Source organism: Cryptotermes secundus, unplaced genomic scaffold (genome assembly GCF_002891405.2).
Source record: "Cryptotermes secundus unplaced genomic scaffold, Csec_1.0 scaffold40, whole genome shotgun sequence".
NCBI classification, from domain to species: Eukaryota; Metazoa; Arthropoda; class Insecta; order Blattodea; family Kalotermitidae; genus Cryptotermes; species Cryptotermes secundus.
This window is the reverse complement of record NW_019730583.1, coordinates 1,317,627-1,339,219: the sequence shown is the minus strand read 5'-3', so window position 1 is coordinate 1,339,219 and position 21,593 is coordinate 1,317,627. Positions and strand designations below refer to the sequence as shown.

Here is a 21,593-nt window from a genome sequence, read left to right as displayed (position 1 = left end):
TGGTGACTTGAATTGGATTTGGAAGGAAGCGGTCGTGGCCTAAGTGAGGTATTATCCCGGCATTTGATTAGAGGGACTGAAGAAAACTGTGAAAAATCTCAGTGAGGGTAGCTGGCCGACATCGGAACTCAGCACCTACCGAATGTAAGCACAGTGCCTTACAAACCTGTTCGGTGCAACTTCCTAACGATGACGTCACGATCCACATCACTATTCGATGATAACGTACTCTCAGAGATGTTTTAGACACAGAGTGCTGATGTCAAATAAGGCACGAACAAAATATAAGAGAATAAATTACACATACACACACACACTCACAGATATACAAAACTCCGTGATTTTAGTCCGCAAGCGAACCATACCGACAGAGCGACCGCCGCTTGTCGGCGAAGTTTAGTGGCAATTTTTGCAGACAGAGGATGTCGCGTGGTCAGCGCAACGAATCCCCACGGCCGTTAATTTCGGTTTTATAGACCGGAGCCGCTATTTCCTTGAAGTAGCTCCTCAGTTATCCTCACGAGGCTGAGTGGACCCCGTTCCAGGCGCACTACTTCTCAGAAAAAATCTGGTAGCGCCGGGAATCGAACGCTGACCACTAGACCACAGAGGCACCACATTCTTATATACAATTTCTATTTTATCCAGTCTTTGTGAAATATAGTTATATCTGTATTGTATATGTATCAGTGACTTTAAATACTTTTGGGATACAGATATTATTTCTTATATAAAAAGAGTAATATGAACATCTGTGTATACAGAAGTCAGGGCTTGTAATTATGTCGTTATTCCAGCCTCGTTCTGTAGAAATGTGGAAGCCAGAGTTGTTAGTACATGTAGTTACGGGTAGGACCGTCGGTAGGCAACGATAAGTAGTTATGCTTTAGTCAGAATTGCAGTTTACCTCTGCAGAAACAAATTTCTGTTGTGGTATAGTGTACGCATTCAGTGAAATTGTTGTTTAATATATTGTATATATAATATATATTATATAAGAGTGGATTAATAAAAGGGTGTATTTGGAAACCAGATAGAGATGGAAATTATTTACCTCGAATGTTCTGAAATCTGACTGTTGGCGATTCTTCAAATAATGTTTGCCTTCATATTAACACAAAGAAAGGTCACAAAATAGTCTTGGTAACATTTGAATGGGTGATGGTAATACCGAACTAATGGCTGTTAATGAAATTTACAGTGTATGTCAATGTTTATTTTGTGCCCGAAGGCCAAATAATCAGCCACTGCATGTTGCAAATGGTGACATTGTTACCGAGAGACACTTATTTCTGTTATTCAGTGATGACCTGGACAAATGCCATCATGGCGTTTTGTTGCCAGTGGAATACAAATAGAGGTTAGATACGATGGAGTTTATTTCTACAGGCAGACTTAGCCGTAAGCATTTTCCTTAGACAGCACCACTGCTTCGTTCGTGTTGTTTCTCTGTCAAGTTTAACATCTTATTATTAATGTGGCTGTCTTTCCAGAACCTTTGTAGCTATTGACATTAGGTGTTTTTGAGAAAGTTTCTAACAATTTTCCATTAAAATTTAACCTGGCTTTTCGCTACCATACCTTATTTTAGACTAACATTAGTAAATTATTGTTTAAATACAACATATCAATCGGTTAATCTTGATAACTACAGAAAGTTAGTGTAAATATAAGTGGAAGCAAAATCATATTGCTTTACTAACCTGCCTGATGATCATATTCTCCAATGTACCGTCTAGTCAGGAAGCGAACTGTCAGTGCTGCAACACGCAGAACAAATACAATACGCCTTGAGAAGCATGTACAGGAATATCTTGCCATTGCAGTCTCATGCTTAAGAGAACAGACGTGCTGGTCGGTATCACGTAACTTGAAATGCAGGGAAATAAACCAAGTGGCTCGCTTCAGTTCATCCCAGTTTACGCGCAAACAGGCGAGGCTGCTATGAATATTGGAACAAAGACTTTCCGACCAACGAGCTGCTTGAAGTTGTTGCCATACACGCCTATTCAGTTGCAGTTGAATTTTCTTTTTAGTAAACGGAACCTCGATTAAACGAAGAATTGATTTCTTTAGTCTCTGGTCACGAGAATGCAGGATGAAAACCAGTTTAAGATCAGCTGTAGTAAACGGAAAAATTAAATGCAGAAAAAAGAAGAAAAGAAAATACTTTGAATAATTTATTTGTTGTTTTCATTCATATTTTGTTTTGTAATGTGATTCCAGGATTTTTTTTTTCTGAGAACCAACATTCCTGTCGCAAATGGAAAGACTGAGCACCGTTGCGTAACAGAGTATGTGTAGAATACTTCTTTGAATTACTGCAGAAAAGAAGAAGAAAATAGTAACAATTTTCTGATTTGCGTCATAGGCCTCTATGTAGCATATAGTGTGCAATATACGAGTATTTATGTATGTCTAGCTAGAAGCACCTGCTGAAATCTTGTGAAAGTAAAAATAAATTTCAGGTCCCTTGAGATTCCGTTATAAACAAGTTCCACTCTGTTTATTTATTTCTATACTATGTATTAGATGAAGAAAATGGGGAACGTAGGATTTTAGTATAAAGAGAAACACTGTGATTGGTATACAAGTACATTAAGCGTTGTTGACAAAAAAAATCACTGATGTTACGATGCATAAGGAATGCATACAGAATCCAGATGGTTTAACTATTATAAGCCACTTTGAACATCGAGGAGGAGATCGGAATACAATAATATTAAGTTCGATCTTAGGAAGGTGGTTGTGGAGTGGACAGACCTAGTTCAGAATAGGATCCAATAGCAGACTTAGAGTTGCTACAGAGTATAAATAATTTCCTTTCTATTTTATTATCGAAAAATGTTTCGAACAAACGTTGAAGATCCTATGTTAACGAGGTTATTTCATGCAGTGTAATGAGTTTTGTGTATGATGAGCTGTTATTGAGGAAGTTTGCAACATTATATTGAACTTAGTGCGAAGCAAGGATTGTATTGAGCCGGCTAGGACCAAAATATACATTCCACTGATCACTTCAACCTACAATATTAAATTTAATCGAAGCTCATTCAGTGAAACATTCTTATGCACTAAACTTATGTATTATGCATTCATTTGTTGACCTTCATGATAAAAGAGGGCGCACAAAACACAGCAAATAGTCTTTACCCACCTGCCCTATGAATACTTGTATTAAAATGTAAGACGCTCTGAAACTCACACATTTTTAGAATTCTATGCTACACTATGCTACAAGCCGGAAGGTTGCGGGTTCGAGTCCCAATGAAGTCATTGGATTATTCATTTGACGCAACCCTTTCAGCTGGACAATGACCATGGGATTGACTCAGTCTGTAACAGAAACGAGTACCAGAAATCTTCCTGGGGTTAAAGGGCTGCCGGCGCGTAAGGCTGACAACCTCACTGTCATGTGTGAGGCGATTTTCTAGAAAATGTGGGAGCCTCGACGTCTCACAATCCTATGAGCCTTCACGGCCTGTTAAAGGGATAGCTATACCTTTTTACAGCAAATGCTCGTATTTTTGGGTCTTGGAAGTGTAGCCAAGACTTCTGGAAGACAATCATTAACCACAGACTGAATTTCTTCTAAATAACGGACAAAAATTCAGTTCCCATCTCACAGCAAGCATATAATTTGTTCTATTTGTTCTACTAAGATAAGCCGTTTAATGCGGTTTAAGGAAATAATTTATGTTTATTGAGAAAACAAAGGGGTACATACAAGTACACTATACTCTGCAGGTAGAATGCAGAGTTGTAGTACGTTAAACCAGGTCGTACATATAATAACCAATTTACTTTAAAAAGTTCGTCCGTCTTCTGTACTTTGCGGAGGTATTATCCGACTCACACATAACGCATATTAATAATGTGGACAATTTCCGTGAACGTATGTTAGACCCATAGCCACGATTCGAGTTCGTATTGTATCATCGTGTAATCGTGTAAGTTTTGAGGTTTTCACGGCGATGACTATGAAGAAAGTCGTCTTCTGGGTTTAGGCGCCGTGTATTCTTCGTTTTGGCCGACGTTTCGGAGGAACGTATCGCCTCCATCTTCAGAGCAGTTGAATGGCTTGGAATGCAGAGAGCAGTAAGCTATATAGAATATAGATGTGATAGTAGAGTGACAATGTAACTACAGATAGTAGAACTGCCGAGAGCGTATCCTGCTCATCCTAACTGCTTTAGGCTTCTGAAGGACTTGAGACAAAATCGTTCATGCTTCTCGTTCTGTTTCTGTACCTCATGCGGTCTCTCATCTCAACACTTACTTTGTCCTTTCCCATTTCAGTGGCTGCTGAAACTGCACTTATATGTTTGACTTAAGGATATTTACAGACCTGATCAAGTAACAATCGATTTTTGGCGCAGAAGCAGCGGAAGGGGTCGAAACATTTTTGAAAATGTGGTGCCTACAGAACTATTCTGATCGTCAGAAAAGGATAGATCAACTTTAATTTCTGGCATCTTGGTGTGGCTCTTGGCTCCAGTTGGCTCGTATTGTTTGCTCTAAGAATCCGTAGGCCAGAAATAAAGTAGCAAAAGAAACCGATTTAAAAATTTTGGATTTGGTTCACCATTTCCTATGTGCCAGATCGGATAGAGTGGGATTGCCAGAACTCAAATGGCAAACTGGCGGAGACTGGGAAATTTGTCGCCGGCCGAAGTTCTTCTGTCACCACTGACGAAAAGGCGACCATACTTTTGGATCCTTGTCGTTATACTTCTTTGTATTATTCCTTGAGAAATCATTCAGTAATGATTTTAAATTAAGTTTAGGTGAGACCAAAATATTTATTTAGTAGCTATCCGGATTGCAGTGTGTGGTTTGTAATCGGCAATAAAATAAAATAGTCACGAAAGAATTATAACCTAACAATAAGGGATTAAAGGAAACCCTTGTAAATAGAAATACAAGGCATAAATTATATTAAAACCAAGATGCGACAGCACCTTAAAATATGCCAGGACTGCTTTCTCCTTGATTCAGCAAGCCGTTACCCCTCCGTCAACTTTGAAACTGGAACGCCGTTGTGCCTTTCGTTCTATTTTTCCATTGTTCTCAGTGCTGTACATTTATGTTAAGTAGGACACGAGTTAGTTTCTTGTCTAATGAGCGTTTTTATTTACTCGCTTGCATTCTGGACCATGCCTCAGAAGTTGTTCTAGATATGTTACGCTAAAGAACGGGAAAACATGAGTGAGACCCATTTTGTGTTTGAGAGTGGAGTGCACCAAAACGTCCACGTAAACACAAGAGCTTAGAGCTTGTCGTTTTTGCAGTTTTCTTAAGTACTTACAGGCGTCTCAAAATAGGTCACGCCAGTAGTCTCCAAATTCCTGTCCACTTACCATTCAACGTATACACGACTGATGTGATTTCTTTGAATGACGTAAATCAGATCGTTCAGATCACTGTGTATGTAAATATGCATCTTGCAGGTTTTCAAATTATTAGATACGTGGAGGTACACCACTCTCTGACGCAAGTAGGCTGCTATTGCAGTCAGTGCTGATTTTGACACTCTGGCCGTATTAACCCGAAAAAAATATTGTATAGATCGCTAGATATTCATCAAAGCTAATTAAGTTCATGAAGCTGAATATTCCATGAGAAACTAGTAGTTGCTCAGCTAGTCAAGAATTTCCTCGTTAGAAAGTTAATAGAATATTTGCGTCCAGTGCGGCAGTAGAGGTCACATCACTTTTATTATTCTTGCCTTACATGTTTCGGTTTAATTAATACCATCATCAGAGGCACTTTTCATACGGCAGGAGACGCTGTTAATTAAGCTGGTTTGGTGTTCACTTTCAGTTGTGTTATTCACAGATGTATGTTTCGTATTATTGTCATACGTTTTCGTTACGACGGCACTCGTTGTCGTATAAAAACACAAACATGCAGAATAATTGAGTATGCCAATAGGCTAAACGCAGCACAGGAATTATCACTTTTTCCACGTAGATTTCTTATGTTTGGATTAATCACTATTAAACTATTTAAAATTTAATTCATTGTCGTAAGTCGTTAGTGCAGCGGACCAGAATGAGACAATTCAAAATAATTTCCTCGTCTTTCATGGAACCCGAGGGGTCAGTACAGGTTTAGTTACCCCATCGCTGGTTTCAGGTGGATATGAATCCATTCCACAACCTTCCACATGTTTCTGTAAGATACATTATATTATCCCCCCATGTACTCTAGAGTCTAGGTTATCCAACTGATCCGATCCCTACGGAATATATAAAAAAAGTGTGTGCCCCATCCAGTTGGTCTTCCTTAAGTTGCTTACCTTCAGAATATTTCGTTTAACACGACAAGTATACATTTCAGACCCATATAAAATAACAGAGAATGTGTAGTATTGTTCTCGACTATATGCGGAGAAAAATGTTGAAATCCATTGCCTGGGTTCAAACCAAGACATCCATATTTCAGTGATTTTGTTTACTGCATTAGATATTACACATTAATCAATATAAGCAAGACTGTATCGGTGCTAATGCTCGTGCCAGTTGTTTGAAGGTTCATGAGAAAGTGAACTCAGTTCACCAATCCTATGTACCGAATAGGAAAACTTCGTGGTATACGTGAGGTAGAATTTCTGGTAAACTGCTTGTAAGCACAGAGAAATCTGTCCCGATGCAAGGAAGCAGGTTAGCGTGCCAGGGTGAGCCACATGGTCGGTAGCCGCTCACATTGACGCCAACTCGGAACATCGAGAAACTGAACTGTCACCGCTGACTCGACTATTCAGCAGTTGGAAGAACTTCTCTGCTTGTGGCGGGCCTGGACACGGCTTGTTTATATCCAGACTCGGGAAATCCCCTTTACTTGATTCCATTTACGGAGCTCCATAATTTGAATTATTCTAGAAATATTAAACGGGTACATTGAGTATTTTTACACTCGTCGACACAACGATTTTTATGAAAATATACAAATATAGATTATTTACGTTAAAATCTTAAAATCTTAAAACACCACATGTTGCGACCCTTATTGTTTCATCGTCAGGTGTACTGTTTGTGCTGAGATGCTTGCACTTGTTTTTTAATATGGATCCATATTTTGAATATGGCTATATAACATGTAATATCATGCTTGGTAACAAAACTTTTGATATTATATACTTTTTAGTAAAATTATTTCGGTATTATATATAATTAGTCAAATTACTCTATATCTAATTGAAGGTTATTTAAGGTCGAACTTAAGATTAAAATATATGTATATTCATTCATCAGTAATTTGTCAAGACGACAGGTCCACAGTCTCTTCCAAAACAGTTCCTCCACTTAATGCGATCTAGAGCTTTCTCTTTCAAATGAGAATATCCTCTTCTGTCCCCAAGGTCATCCAGCATCTTCTTACGTCTTCTTCCTCGTCTTCTGGTCACTTCTATCCGGCCCTCTATCTTTCCTTCAATAACTTATTTTAGAATGCAGTTATATATCTATTAATTATTTCTTTTGTATATTGGTTGCTCCGGCTGGTTCCTTCCTATGTGGGTGTGATGTTACGGACTTCTATATATTCAGATGCGCTACCTCCCATTTTATCGGGTTGCAAGTTGTGTGTAGTGGGACTGTTGTCTATACATAGGTATATGGTATACGGAGAATTCCCGTGTTGTCTTTCAGGTGGTCTTTTGCTCTCTGTTGAGGCTGCTGTGTGACCAAATTGCGAAAGTTTGGCTGGGCTGGGCGTGTAGCACGTATGGGAGAGATGAGAAATACGTACATACAAAATTCTAGTTGGAACACCTGAAGGGAAAGGCGGCTTGAAAAACTAAGCGTAAATGGAAAGATGATATTTAAGTGGATATTTAAATAAATAGGGAGTGACAATCTGGATTGTATCCATGTGCCTCAGGATAGGGACTTTGTGAATTCGGGTTCCATAAAAGACGCGGAATTTCTTGAGTTGAACAGTCATTAACTTCTCAAGAATGAGCTTGTTTTTCTGAGTGAGTTTCCGTTAGTAAGCTTTCTGGTAAATGCACGAAGAGTTAGTATGAAAGAGAGACAAGAAAACAGCACAGTATCTACTGATATTCATTTCCACTACTCTTAATATAATGAAATAGCCGTAAGCGATTTGAAATGAAACTGTACTGACGTACTCATAATATTGAGATTTGCATTCTCGACTTCAGTTACACTCTGCCATGAAATTAATCAGAGACGTCGAATGTTGAACCAGCAGCCAACGGAAAATGCACTTCTGTGTCCCTTGAATATGACAGCCACTAGTCGAAACATGCAGGCAAACCTATCCCTGTAACAGACCGTCGAGGCCCATAGGGTTGCGAAACATCGAGGCTCCCACATTTTCTAGACAATCGAATCGCAGATGGCGGTGAGGTTTCAGCACACCGACAGCCCTTTACCCCCAGGAATATTCCTGGTACTCATTTCTGTTATAGGCTGAGTCGATCACAAGGCCATAGTGCGGCTGGAAGGATTAGGTCAATTGAAAAATCCAATGACCTCATCTGGAACCTAACCCACTAAATTCCGGATTGTAGCGTAGTGCCTCAACCAACTACGCTATCCCGTGCTCCCTGTCGAAACTTGCGGTGAAACAGGAAATGAAAAGTACGTACTGGTGTGATAGAAAGTAAGCGTAGTTGAATAATTTTTTTTACGGTCTTAATATTTGAAGGCTAAGCATATTTGAAAAGAAAGTAGGCAGAATCTGGTAATCATTTAATTTAACGTTCATGAAGTTTAAAATTCAGGCTAGACAGTGTCTGGACCGAGATTCGAGATGATCACTTCTCTAAAACAAATCAGTAGCGTTACCGCCACGCTAACCCATCCTGTCGGAACTAGTTTATATGACGAAACTGTGCGTAGTCGGTTTACAGATGCAATTGCCTCTCCCACGTGTCCTCTCATACGCACTGCGGCGTGCCAACATTCCTGCGCCACACGGTGCACCCTGCTCCGTCGCTACTTCTTTTGGGCTTGGTGAACTGAGAGGAAAAATACTGTCAAAAACCTTATTTTCCGTGTAAACTGAGGAACAGGGGCCTGGACGGGTGCATTCGAGCGTATATACGTAAGTGTACATTCATCCCCCATTAATCGAACTGAATTGATTCAACGAAAAGAAATTCGATTAGCGGTTTGTTGGTTAACGAGCCTAGTTGTAACATTTTCTTTGCTTTTTATTTTATGGCCACAAAATTTCACTGATTTCTTTTAAGTTGCAGAATTTGGTTAAAAATAGTGGCGATAAGATTGCACTGCCATGTTACCAGAATGGCTCGCTGACTAGCTGATGTGACTCAGCCTGGAAATATCTCCAGTGCGCCCACGCATTGGCAATCGTCGATTGGCCGGGGAACGACGATCATTTGGATATTTGGACATATCGTGGGAGTGTCGATAGATCGAATCGTCTCTCAGCTGAGTAAGACTGCGTGACATTCTTGTATAAAGTAAGGTTGTACTTCAGGTTTTTTCGGGCCTGGACTTAGACCAGTCCTTGCTACAGCAGAAAGCGAAAAAGAAATCAGCATCTGCGATAAGAGCAAGAAGGTACGAAAATATTATTATTAGCGGAAGGACGTGTTGACATTACGAATCTGATAGATGGTTTCGAAATATATGACCCGAAATGCACCGAAAAGAGAACTGTAATACCGTCTGTAACAATTTATAAAATGAAATGAACTGGGAAGCATGCGCAGAACTTTATGCGGAAAGACTGTGATAATGTAAGTACATACATATACAATTTTGGACGGAAGAATTCTAGTCTAAAGCAAATAGCTGATTAAAGAGACAATAATGTTTAGATCTGCTGGACGTACTGGGAGGGAACTGAAGACTGAATTTCACATCGTCTGTCGCATAAGCAGCTGATTCTCTGGCAGGACAGGTTGCACTTGGCTGTGGTGGGGCGAGACAGTCCACTTGGCACGCAGGCCACTATTTGGATTATGTACCAGCCCAGGATGATTAACGATAACGAGTGTTGAGCGGTCGATGGAATAAGAATTGACAGGGGAAATATTAAGAGAAAACCTGCCCCAGTGCCACTTTGTTCACAACAAATGCCCATGACCTGATCTGGCATCGAAACTGGGCCGCCGCAGTGAGAAGCCGCCGACTTGCCGTCTGAGCTATATGTTTACTTTGCTGTTTATTTCATTCTTATTAATGTATCCTGTTTCGGCCACAGTCGGCCATCTTCAAGCATACTATACATCGCAAATACTTAATCAATATTAGAGGCTGCTCAAATACATTATTGTATAGGTTTGTTTAAATTTAATGCAAAAATCGGTATAACTGCATGTAGCAAAATGTATAAAATTATTTTATTCGTGCTAGATTAAACTACCTGTTCTTAAAAATTTCAACGAGGTTGTGCCTTATGAGCAGTTGCAGTCCAGTATACCGGTGTAGATCTGGTTTGGTAAATGTGTTTTTACTCTCTGGACAGTTAGCATAGCGGTAACGCTTAGACGCGTGTGCGGAATGCGTTTGATTCGTGTCTCGGCCGGAGCACCGGATACCCAGACTGATGTTTTTCATGATTTTCTTCAGTCCAGCCAGGGAAATCCTGGGATAGTATCTTGATAAGGTCACGACCTCTGCTTCCCTCCAAATTCTTCCCAATTAACCATTCATTATTCTTCTATCATTCGACGTTGTATGCACCAGCTACCGACAGCGTCGTGGCACATCGTCCCCCCAAAACGTGGATAATTTGGATTTATTTCATTGAGGGATCGGAAATATATTCAGTTTTGAGCTAATTAAATGGCTTTCGTATTTCTGTCTGATTGCTTGGAACTCTGTTCGTTAACAATATCCACCAGCATATTGATTGGCCCTGGAAACAAAATAGTGAAATGAGATGTAAATGGGAGAAGCTTCTAAGCTTGATGCCTTATCTACTTATATCCTGTTATACGAATAGTTGGGTCAGTAAAGGTTCTAGAAAGCGTCTCTTTGAGTGAAGTCTCCAGGACAGTGTTTGACTAGATCAGAATTCACTTCCATGTGACGATTTTGTCCATACATCCCTATTCTTATACTGCAGTATTTGACATTACTTTTCTTTCATGTTTGGTATTACCATTAGGGGGGGTAGAATACCTCCACCGTAGCCCTGCGAGGCGGAGAAGGCGACGAAATGGGAACCCGGTGCCTAGGGGTTTAACTACGCCACCCTATCACTGGGGGACATGGATACAGGGACCTGATCCACTAAGTTGGGGGTTGGACGCAAGGCTGATGACCTTGCTCTGTAAAACAGTTATTGTCACGAAATCCAAAGAAGTGAGAACCGGATGTAATCTGGTAGAATCTTCTAAGGAAGGCTGTGACTCGAAACAAGATTGTTGCCGATGATGACGATGATGATTTCTGTTAATGGTTTATGAATTTTCACGTATTGTTCAGTAATACTGAATTGTCGATAATTCATGACCTTATATGCCTACGCTGTCAGCAGGAAAGAACAAAGGATTACAACTCGAATTTTGATACAAGAAAGCCTGTTTATTTTACGCCAAGATATTGTCTATAGATTTGTAAGGGAGAAGATTTTGTTCCTGTTTACAAGTAGTTATGGCAAGTCTCACGTAACTTCGAACAAGGCCAAGAGTAACCTTGAATGCACAGAAGAAAAATTTCAGACAAGGCGGTGGGTTCGAGGATGTGAGAAGTGACAGGCGGCCAGTTGTTTGTTAAGTGTTAAGAAACTCCTCCCACCACAATCTATGCGCGTTTGGCTATGAATGCGGGGCCTTGTTCGAAGTTACGTGACACTGTCTATACGCAGATTGGCGCTCGAACCCGAGTATAATGTTTTTATTTAGATGATTAAGGTATACGAATAATAATTCAATTCAATTCTTTATTATTTATGTGCCGACTCAACAGCCGCAAGGCCAATTACAGACAGAGCACAGGGTAGATACAAGTAATTACATTATGGACAAACACTACATAAAGTCAAACACAAATTACAGGCAGGCACTGGAGGAAAACACAATAATGCAGACAAGTAAACAAAAAACAAACAAACAATAATAATAATAATAATTTCATTAACATAAATCAATAATGCAGACAAGTAAACAAACAAACAAATTATAATAATAGCAATAATAATAATTTCTTTAACATAAATCTAAGTGTTATTGAGAACTGAGAAATGAAACGTATAAATATTTAATTGAGAAATTAAAAGTATAGATTTTCAGAGAGGATAATAATAATTATTCAGTTTAATTGTTATTTATTGTACATGTACTCGTAGATAATAATACTAACAATTATACTATATTTAAAAATCGTTTGGGGAGAACTTTCCTGGCTCCGAATACGTCAACATCCCTGCATACAACATTAGCAGCTGCTGCACATCTAGCAGAGGGACAATTTTTAGATGAGGAACACACATTGAACAATGCAAAGTCTCTAATATACCGAGCAGAAACTCGGAGGCCAATAATATCATAATAATAATAATCAAATAGATTTTAGAGGGTTCTGAAGATCGTGTATAGTACTCAGAATTATTGATTTTTTTTTACTTTATCCATCGTCTGGTAATTCTGAGTATCTTGAAACGTGATCATGATGTTAGATATCATCATTGCAGTGTCTTATATAAAGAGTTCTACTTCTTTCCACTTTATTCCGAATTCAGTGTTGACAGTGGTCTTTATGTCCAGGTCTCCATATTGTGGGCAGTTGCGAGACCATCCTTAAATAAACTATTCTTGTTAACTTTGGCAGCAATAGACTGTCCTTTACGTCAGCAATAGTTGGCTTTTTTCTGACGTAAAATTGCAGAACAAGGCGCAGAACATTAGAGAAATACGTTTCAAGTTACGAAACCATCGTTTTAGAAAATTTCTTCTCTATATTTCACGAACTCAACAAATGGCGCAGAGCCGATTATTAACATTACTCACAGCTCCTCTGCTTTCCCTTAGAACGCCAGTAGAAATGTCCAGAAATATAAGGAAGACAGGAACTCATTGGAATGTACTAACTGGATGTCAGTGCCGGTCACGGTAGCCGAGCGGTCTAAGGCAAGAACTTTCTTCGCTAGCTCGGACGCTGGGATCGTGGATTCGAATCCCATTCAGAGCATGGATGTTTGGTGTGTGTAAGCGTTTGTTCGGCCGGTCACGGTAGCCGAGCGGTCTAAGACATGTCACACACATACCCAGCAGGCCTAGCAGTATAACACTCGCAGTCACAANCTCGGACGCTGGGATCGTGGATTCGAATCCCATTCAGAGCATGGATGTTTGGTGTGTGTAAGCGTTTGTTCGGCCGGTCACGGTAGCCGAGCGGTCTAAGACATGTCACACACATACGCAACAGGACGCTAAAATATAACATTGAAGGGAAGTAGGCTAAAAGTGACCGTTCCCAAACTATTTGGCTATAAAAGGTAAAGTTGTCCCTGTGCTTAGATAATTAAGCACTACGACTTGAAGGCGTATAGGGGAGTGGATGTATAGATCCACACTTTCTTGACCACGGCACAAGTTGGAGGTGAGTGGACAGCTTCACGCCCCGGTACCTTTCCCCCCGGGAAAGAGCCCCCGGTACCTATTGTACAGAGTCGGGGTGGGCCCCAGAACCGGTCTGGACGACATGGAGTAGTGTCCCGTATAAATTTAGTAATCTCTGTGAATGTGACAAGTGCATTTACGTCTCTAAGTAGATCGGGGTTTATTGTAGATTAGTATGTCTGAAATCCGATTTGTTTCACAATTTCTGGTGGAAATCTCTCATATTATATTTTAATACAATTCGTGAAAAGGTGCATGGGATACGCGGGAAAGTCCATTAATAGCCTTATAGTATAAACCAGGCCTTGTTAGGGACCAAGACTGCTGAAAATCGGAAGTGAAAACACATTTTGGCGGAAGTCTTTCTCATACTGAATTAAAAATAAAGTCCAACAGTTTAGGGGCTGATACTAAGTCAAAGACATACGGACGGATAGACATGGCCTCCACATAAGGCATTCTTTGTCTTGCTTTGCAAAGAAAGTCTAAAAACAATGTCAAGGCAGTTGAAACCTAGATATGCTTTCAGATTAGTGCCGGACAGCTAAGAAAAAAATCACCTGCTAACATGAATCGTGAAGATACTAATTTCCATTACATATCCGGAATTTCTGTAAAGTGGGGACACGCGGTAGCGTAGTTGGTCGAGGCACTATGCTATAAGCCGCAAGGTCGCTGGTTCTGTTCCCGATGAGGTCGTTGGATTTTTTTTAGTTTACCTAATCCTTCCAGCCGCTCTATGGCCTGGGGTCGACTCAGCCTCTAACAGAAATGTGTACCAGGAATCTTCCTGGGGAGTAAAGGGCGGCCGGCGCGTAAGCCTGACAACCTCACCACCACCTGTGAGCCGATGTTCTACAAAATGTGGGAGCCTCGACGACCCCTAAGAGCCTCCACGGCCTGTTACAGGAATACCTTTACATTTTTATTTCGGTAAAGCAGATTTTATACATTTTTTCGATGTTTTTATTAAAAATAGACTTAGAAAATTTTCAGTTTCTTTTGTCATGAAAAACGTTTTATTCCAGGAGAAACATCTTTTTTGTCCATGTTCTTCAGCCTTCCGCGTTCCTCCCCCCTCCCATTCAGCTCCCGGGATGTACCAGTTGCGGCTTCGACGTGGAACTGCAAGCTGCCCGACACGGCCAATCCACACAGCGTGCAATCCGAACATTTTCTAGTCTGTACTCAGAATGCTTAAGCTTTTGTACCCATTCGTCTCTGACTCTGCTGTAGTTCTTCCATCATTGGACAAGGCTTGGGTTCTCACATGACCTGCTTTCAAGTTACAGCAACCCGTCAGCTCTGCGTAATCTTCCGCGTTAGATCTACTAAACTCGACACGAGAGATACTTCGACAATGTGGCTACCTCTGTGCTGAACTAGAATGAGAAAGGCAGCTAGCGTACGAAGCTGTCAGAGTAAAAACTCGTTGTGAAACATTTCAGTTGATTATCAATTCGAGACGTGCACACAGTATTTGTGAGAGATCACTGCAAGGAAAGTGGACTCTTGATACAGTGTCACAAGTTTCCCGTAGTACAGACTATTATTGTCTGTCCGGATTTCCGGTTGACGTTGCTTTATATCTGAGTTACTATTACAGCTCAGGGTACACACGCTTAAATATGGATGATTCTGATAAGAGCACTCTGACACTCTTCATTATATACAAGTATAATGTGACATGTATACCCATTGCTAGGCAACGGGTCGGTAAACACAATCCCGCAATACCAGCGAACGCGACAATAGGACATCCATTGATAGGTAACGGAGCAGTAAATACGGCGTTTTCCGTGGGGTCCGTGCCGAGGAGTTATAAAGGGACAGAGAAGACGTAAAATAAACAGACCTGCTAGTACTAAGGTTAGGCTTATGGTAATTTGTTCTTCCATTTTTGCCTGCATTCAAGATCATACATAATCAACTACATTGTAATAATAATGAACAACACATAAAAATCCTGAGCCACTAATAGAAGTACCAAAGCATATCGTCTGTTAGAGCGTCTTTTTATGCTTTTGATTGACAAATTAACATCGTCAGCTCTGGTTAAAGCTGATTTATTCCATTCAGTTCCAGTCCTGACTTCCTTGGATTTTCCAACTGGAATATTAAAAAAGCAAATTTGAAAATCTGTGGCGATAAAGCATCTCCTTTTGTTTCATAAAGTTCTGAATGGGAAACACAAATTTAAATATCTGTATACGTACATAGCGTGCTTAAGAAGTAAAACAAATAATCATTTTCTTGTGGATTAATAAAAGCGACAGAATTTGCATATTGACAACGTAGTTTTTAAGTTATTTATATTTTTTGGTACTGGTGAAATTATTAGTACGAGTACAATCCGATCTTTGGTAGACTTGAAAGGATTCTGACGATGGTGTATACTGTACTTCTTTTGGCTTATTTTGAACTTCACCCAGTGATTGAGACTAGCTCTTTCTAAGGGGCCCAACTGAGTAGGTTAAACCTTCCATATTCACCTGAAGACGGAGACAGATCCAGTCTCCGAAACGTCGTGGTTTTTTGTCTTTTATATACCGGACGATGGGTGAAGTCCAAAATAAGCCAAAAGAAATCCGATCTTTGTTGCAAATGTGACCCATCAACATAGGATAATGAGGATACGATCACAGAGAATTTGTAACGCTTTAGTTTTCTTATTTTAGTAAGTTTACATCGTAGAGTTAATGAACAGCTTCTGTCTCTTTGTATATATTTAACGGAGGTTTATAATTTGTCACGAATGAAAATAAACTGTTCGCGGAATGTAATCGAAATATATGTTCTTTGAGCTTCACCAAGGCAATTTATTTTACTGGATAGTTTATATTACTAAAATCGTTTAATTAATATGACTGCCATTACAGTAAACAGTTAAGCTTGTAGTTTCCAATGTAAGATGCAAGGAGTGCTGCTATTGGAGAATCAGTTCTTGCCGACGTTGATGGATCATTGTCAATTTATTAACCTTTCGGTTCTTAGTAGTATTATTTAAAGTCCGCAATGTATTGTATATCTTGTTGAGTTGAGGCCTGAAGCCCCAAGGGTCTGGGTGGATTTGTACCAGCATCCATTTAATGCGTGGATATCGCGCGGACGGACAGTGAGTAAGTGCTTTACAAGTGCCACTACTGACGCCTGACCTGGTTTCACATTCCCCTTGAGTAATATTCTCTGTCACCCTCAAAACAAGCTTGTTTATTTTTACTTCAGGACAGTGCATTACTTGGCATTTTTTACGAGACACGCATTCAAAGATCGTAGGCATCCTCTCTTTCAACGTGTTCCATTTCGAGAATTGCATGATATATTTTGACGAAATAAAATATTACAAATACTGGTATCTGTATTTGCTACAAAATGTAGCTCTATCTACAAAGTGTGGCTCTAGCTACAAAGTGTGGCTCTAACTACAAAATGTAGCTCTAACTACAAAGTGTGGCTCTAGCTACAAAATGTAGCTCTAGCTACAAAATGTAGCTCTAGCTACAAAATGTAGCTCTAGCTACAAAATTTTGTAGGCCTATTTATAATTTCACAAAAATTGACAACATGGGTGTAGCCTATAGGCTAATTTCAGAGAGGACTGTTATGAAAAGATCGAATTTGGGAACACTGTTACTCGTGTACGGATTGCGCCTTTCTAGTTTGTTTACATAACAGTTATTAGTATTACTAAGGAAGCGTTGTTATAGTATTTATATGTTTCAGAAAATGATATAATATGTTTCCGAAATAATCATGAAAACCCTGTACCCGGAAGACGATTTATAGCTCGCAGTTTGTGCTAGAGCTCTGCTCATACGCGTTTAATTTTAATTTTGATTAGTTCTGAAGTGAGACTGTGGCTATGAGTATGAAAAACACGCGGGAGAGCCCAAAATCGGCGAAGAAAGATTATTATTTTAGCGAGATTGGAAGTCGTATTGGAAATTATCTTCATTTCAGGATATACGAAATCTTTCTTTACAGGACTTGCATTTCCATCTTTTTCCTGAACGGTAAATATACGTATTCTCTTCCTCTTGGAAGGAAACCTTGTTTCTATATTCTCGTAGCATGCTTTCACTGCACATTTTAGCCTTTGACCACCGGGGTTTTACATTCCTACATTCCATCTCCTATAAAACATACTGTAACGAGTACAGCCTTTGCTATGCAATAGGCGAATAAAGAAGTACCCCTTTCTATGCAACGGTCGAGGAATTGTTGGACTGTAATAACGGAAACGGTATTTTCTATGTGGCACGTCCCGAGATGTTACAAGGAGGACAGTTTGAAGCAACGAGTAGTAACCTGTGTGGAGGCAAGTTCGAATACCTCCACCGTAGCCCCTCGAGTCGTAGGAGACAACGAAAAAGGACCCCAGTCCCTGGGGGTATAACTGGGCCACCCAATTCCCGGGGGATATAAATGCTGGAACCTGGCCTTCCAGGTTGGGAGAGTCTCGAATCTGAGACAGTAAAATATGGGCATGAGTCCCGCGGGACTCAGACCCGAGAATGAATCCGCTGGCGAGGATCAGCAGGAATTATAAACGACAGACCCAGCCTCTCGTCAGAGAGTTCAGTTGAGTGAAGTGATGTGAAGTTTGGTGGGTGACAAAATTCACTTGTCAGTTGAAAGTCAGCTTGTGAAGAGAAGGCTAGGAGGTTGGTGTGGAATGGCCGCCAGCCTGGGACCCAGTTAGTTGAGTTGTCAGTTGACAAGAGTTCTGCACGGGCGGCTGTGACGAAAGGACCTGAGCACGGGACGCTAAAGAATCTCCACTGTGTTAAGTCCGTTGCCAGGAAATGGCTAGTGGATACTGTAGTAAAGTGAGGACACTAGTCTGTGTGTGTCAGTGATCTGTAAACCGTAGTTTCGAGTGATATAAACAAGTGGTNTGCACGTTGTCCATATATTAGACAGGAGATAATTATGAGTAAAATAAAGACATTCGCATTTACTTAAGAAAATCGCTGTTGAGTTTACCGCCCAAAATACTATAATTGTTTTGCTCCGTGCTGTGCTGTTCGTACTAACGCGATTCGAGTGCTCGAGCTGTCGAAGACTGTGCTGCATTGTGCTCGGTCAACAAAAGAATTACATTTTCCATTTGTTTCACTATGCTTGCATTCTTATGCTTATCTCTGGGAAGAATGTTACAATTCATGTTGGTCTACTTTCTTGTTATGCACCCTGTTCTGAATCATTCAAGTATCCTACAGATGGACATCTCAATGTATCAGTTGGAAGACTTGCACCTACGTTGGATTGAGATTAAAATTGTTTTCTTTGTTCAGCGTTGGCTCACAGATCCACTGCTGTTCGCCATTTCCGTGAACTGTACAAAGCAAGACGTTCAGCATAGGCAGTGAGTAACAACAAACTTGAGGTGCTTAAAATAAGTGGCAGCATACACATGGCTGCGCACGGTGAAGCGAGCGACTGAAGGAAGCATTCATGGGTTGATCGTGGATCTTACATGTGCGAACATCACTTCATTCTACGTATGAAGATATTTTTAAATCAAAGTAGAATACCAGGAAAGTATATCACTTCTAATTTTCATATATTAGACGCTTTTAATTCCGTGACAGGTTTCAATCAATTTTGGACCATCTTCACTTTCTTTACAGAGATAAAATGAAACTGTATATAAGTACGAGTGTTATATAGATTGAATCCTAGTAATAATTATTCGTAATTAGTTAATCTTAAACAAGACCTGAAACGTCGTGACGATGGTATGTCAAAACTTCCTGGACATTATCCAGCGTCCCGTTTTTTTAAACAATATTTCGGCGACTGGACTCTGTCTTTGTCCTCAGGTAGAAGGCCTGCCCATTTGGGCTTAATCGGTAGAGCTCCAGAATCCAGAACCAACACAAGGCAGGATGTATAAACCAGGGAAAACATAAACCGTATGCGGAAGTTAAGAGAGAAATCTAAAACGCCACATGTATGGGGCCTGACACCTATGGCCATACATAATGTAAAGGCCAGAGACCATATAAACAGGACCCAACTAAAATAGGGACTGAAACTACAGAATCAGATTCTGAAAAGGCCAACTATAAAATCAATGGCAGGACACTGTCTGCTGACCTTTCAAAATCACAGATAAAACCCAACAAACACATACCTTCAAGCAAACGAAACTTCCTAAACACGAAAGGGGACCTAACGACAAATAAACCAATATCGATAAACATACGTGGTTTTCCCAAATTCCCAACAAATATTGATCTTCGAGATTGGGAATTCCCGAGCATTCTGTGTTTTTCGTAACATCTTATTTACGTGTATTAAAACAGTAAACTAGCTTATAGAATTGTAGATTCTGATTGCTTAATAAAAAAAAACAGTAATGAGTGCCCATAATAATAAACAGTGAATCATTTTTCTGTGATAGGGTTATGCTAAAAGTTTCAGAAGGTTTCTTTAAAAAATGATGTAATAATAAATGCAAAAATGGTCCATACATGATACAGACGTTTGATAATAGAAGGCATTAAAATAAGGGAATATTAGCGCAAACTAAATGCCAAATAAAAATAATTTAATGAAAGATAATACTATAAATATTTAATGTTTAACATTTTCATTCTTGAAATGAAATTTCAAAACACGTAAAGCATTGAATGTCCTGTTCGATAGTCTTGATCTTTGTTTCGTGATAAATACACGCGACGTAGATTGTTTTATTTCGTTCTGTGTTAACGTTGATCTAATTGTTAAGAGTACGTCCAAAAGCATCTTCAAGTTTGGCGTTAGGGTACATGCTGCTTCATACAAGTTCACATCCTTTTTTAACGATGAATATATTTTGTCTGCTTGCCCTGATTTTGGTTTTGCCCTTGAAATCGATATTGTTGTTGATAATTAAGATTTTAAGTCAGTTTCTGATCTCATGTCGAAGTATTCCACAGCAACATCCACATCTTCCACGTGTCAGCCTTTCCTGTTCTTGCTTTCGACTTTAATTCCTCACGATACCTTCTATGTGAATTTTTGTAAATTAAATACACCTGCGAAATCTCCATAAATTAAGTGACATTTGGTGATAAATGCTAACTACACTTCACACATCCACACAAGACTGTTATCAATATTCAAGGAATAGACATGAAACACTGATATAAATAAATTTATGTTGATGCCACATGTTAACGCTGGGCAATTCGTTGTTATCCATTCATTCATTCATTTTCCATTTTTTCCCACTGAAGCACAAGGCACCTGTGAAACGTTTTGTTTCGCATCAGTTTCTTAATCTTATAGACAGTCGGTAGGACTCCTTTGACGGGGGATCAGCCGATAGCAAGGCAGCTACCTATGCGGGACAGCACAAACACAGAATAAACCCAGACAGACATTCATGCGTGGAGTGGGATCCGAACTCACGGCCCCAGTGTTTAAGTAAGCGAAAACAGTTCATACATTAGACATCGAGGCCGCTGTGACTGGTAATTCGTTGTTATGGTAACTCGAAATTGCGTAATTTGGAAACTTTCACTCGCCGTTACGAATGTTTTCATATTGTCCCGATTTTGAGTGGCTATAGACTGAGTTTAGGATTGGAGATTGGATTTATTGAACATTTAAGTATCGCAGCTACAGGTATCACTGAATTACAAACTCCAAATATCACTCTAACTATAGCACACATAGTCTTCTCTATCTTCACTAGTCGTTTCCTGGTAACGGATTTTAACAGTGTCCGCTTAAGCCCTTATCGTCTGGCACATATCCCACAACTGAACTGACTCTACCGATGTCTTCTCTTCACAGACTGACTTTCAAAGGACTAAGCTCCACACTTCGTCCCGCATATAATCCCTCGGCACGGACCACACAGAAAACACAGTACAGTACATCATGGCGCGTTCGTTCGAATTTATATATCTTGAAATAAAGCTTATACTAATATATACTAATTTTTACTGTAGCTTGAATTCAGTGAGGAAATTTCGTATAATACATTTAAACACTCTCGGCATCATGTCCAGTGGCGATTTTGGGTAAATGC

General features: G+C 39.8%; 1 protein-coding gene across 2 annotated transcripts in view; it reads right to left on the bottom strand.

The window, feature by feature from the left end:
* The window catches only part of LOC111866342 (ras-related and estrogen-regulated growth inhibitor), a 51,277-nt gene that overhangs the window by 8,457 nt on the left and 21,227 nt on the right, over window positions 1-21,593 (bottom strand). Inside the window, exon 3 of one of the 2 annotated variants that reach the window (XM_023855205.2) lies at window positions 1,704-1,760. The exons of the other annotated variant lie outside the window; for it this stretch is intronic. Within the exon in view, the coding sequence (XP_023710973.1) occupies window positions 1,704-1,760 (57 nt within the window). The remainder of the gene's footprint in view (window positions 1-1,703; window positions 1,761-21,593) is intronic. 2 annotated transcript variants of the gene reach the window in all.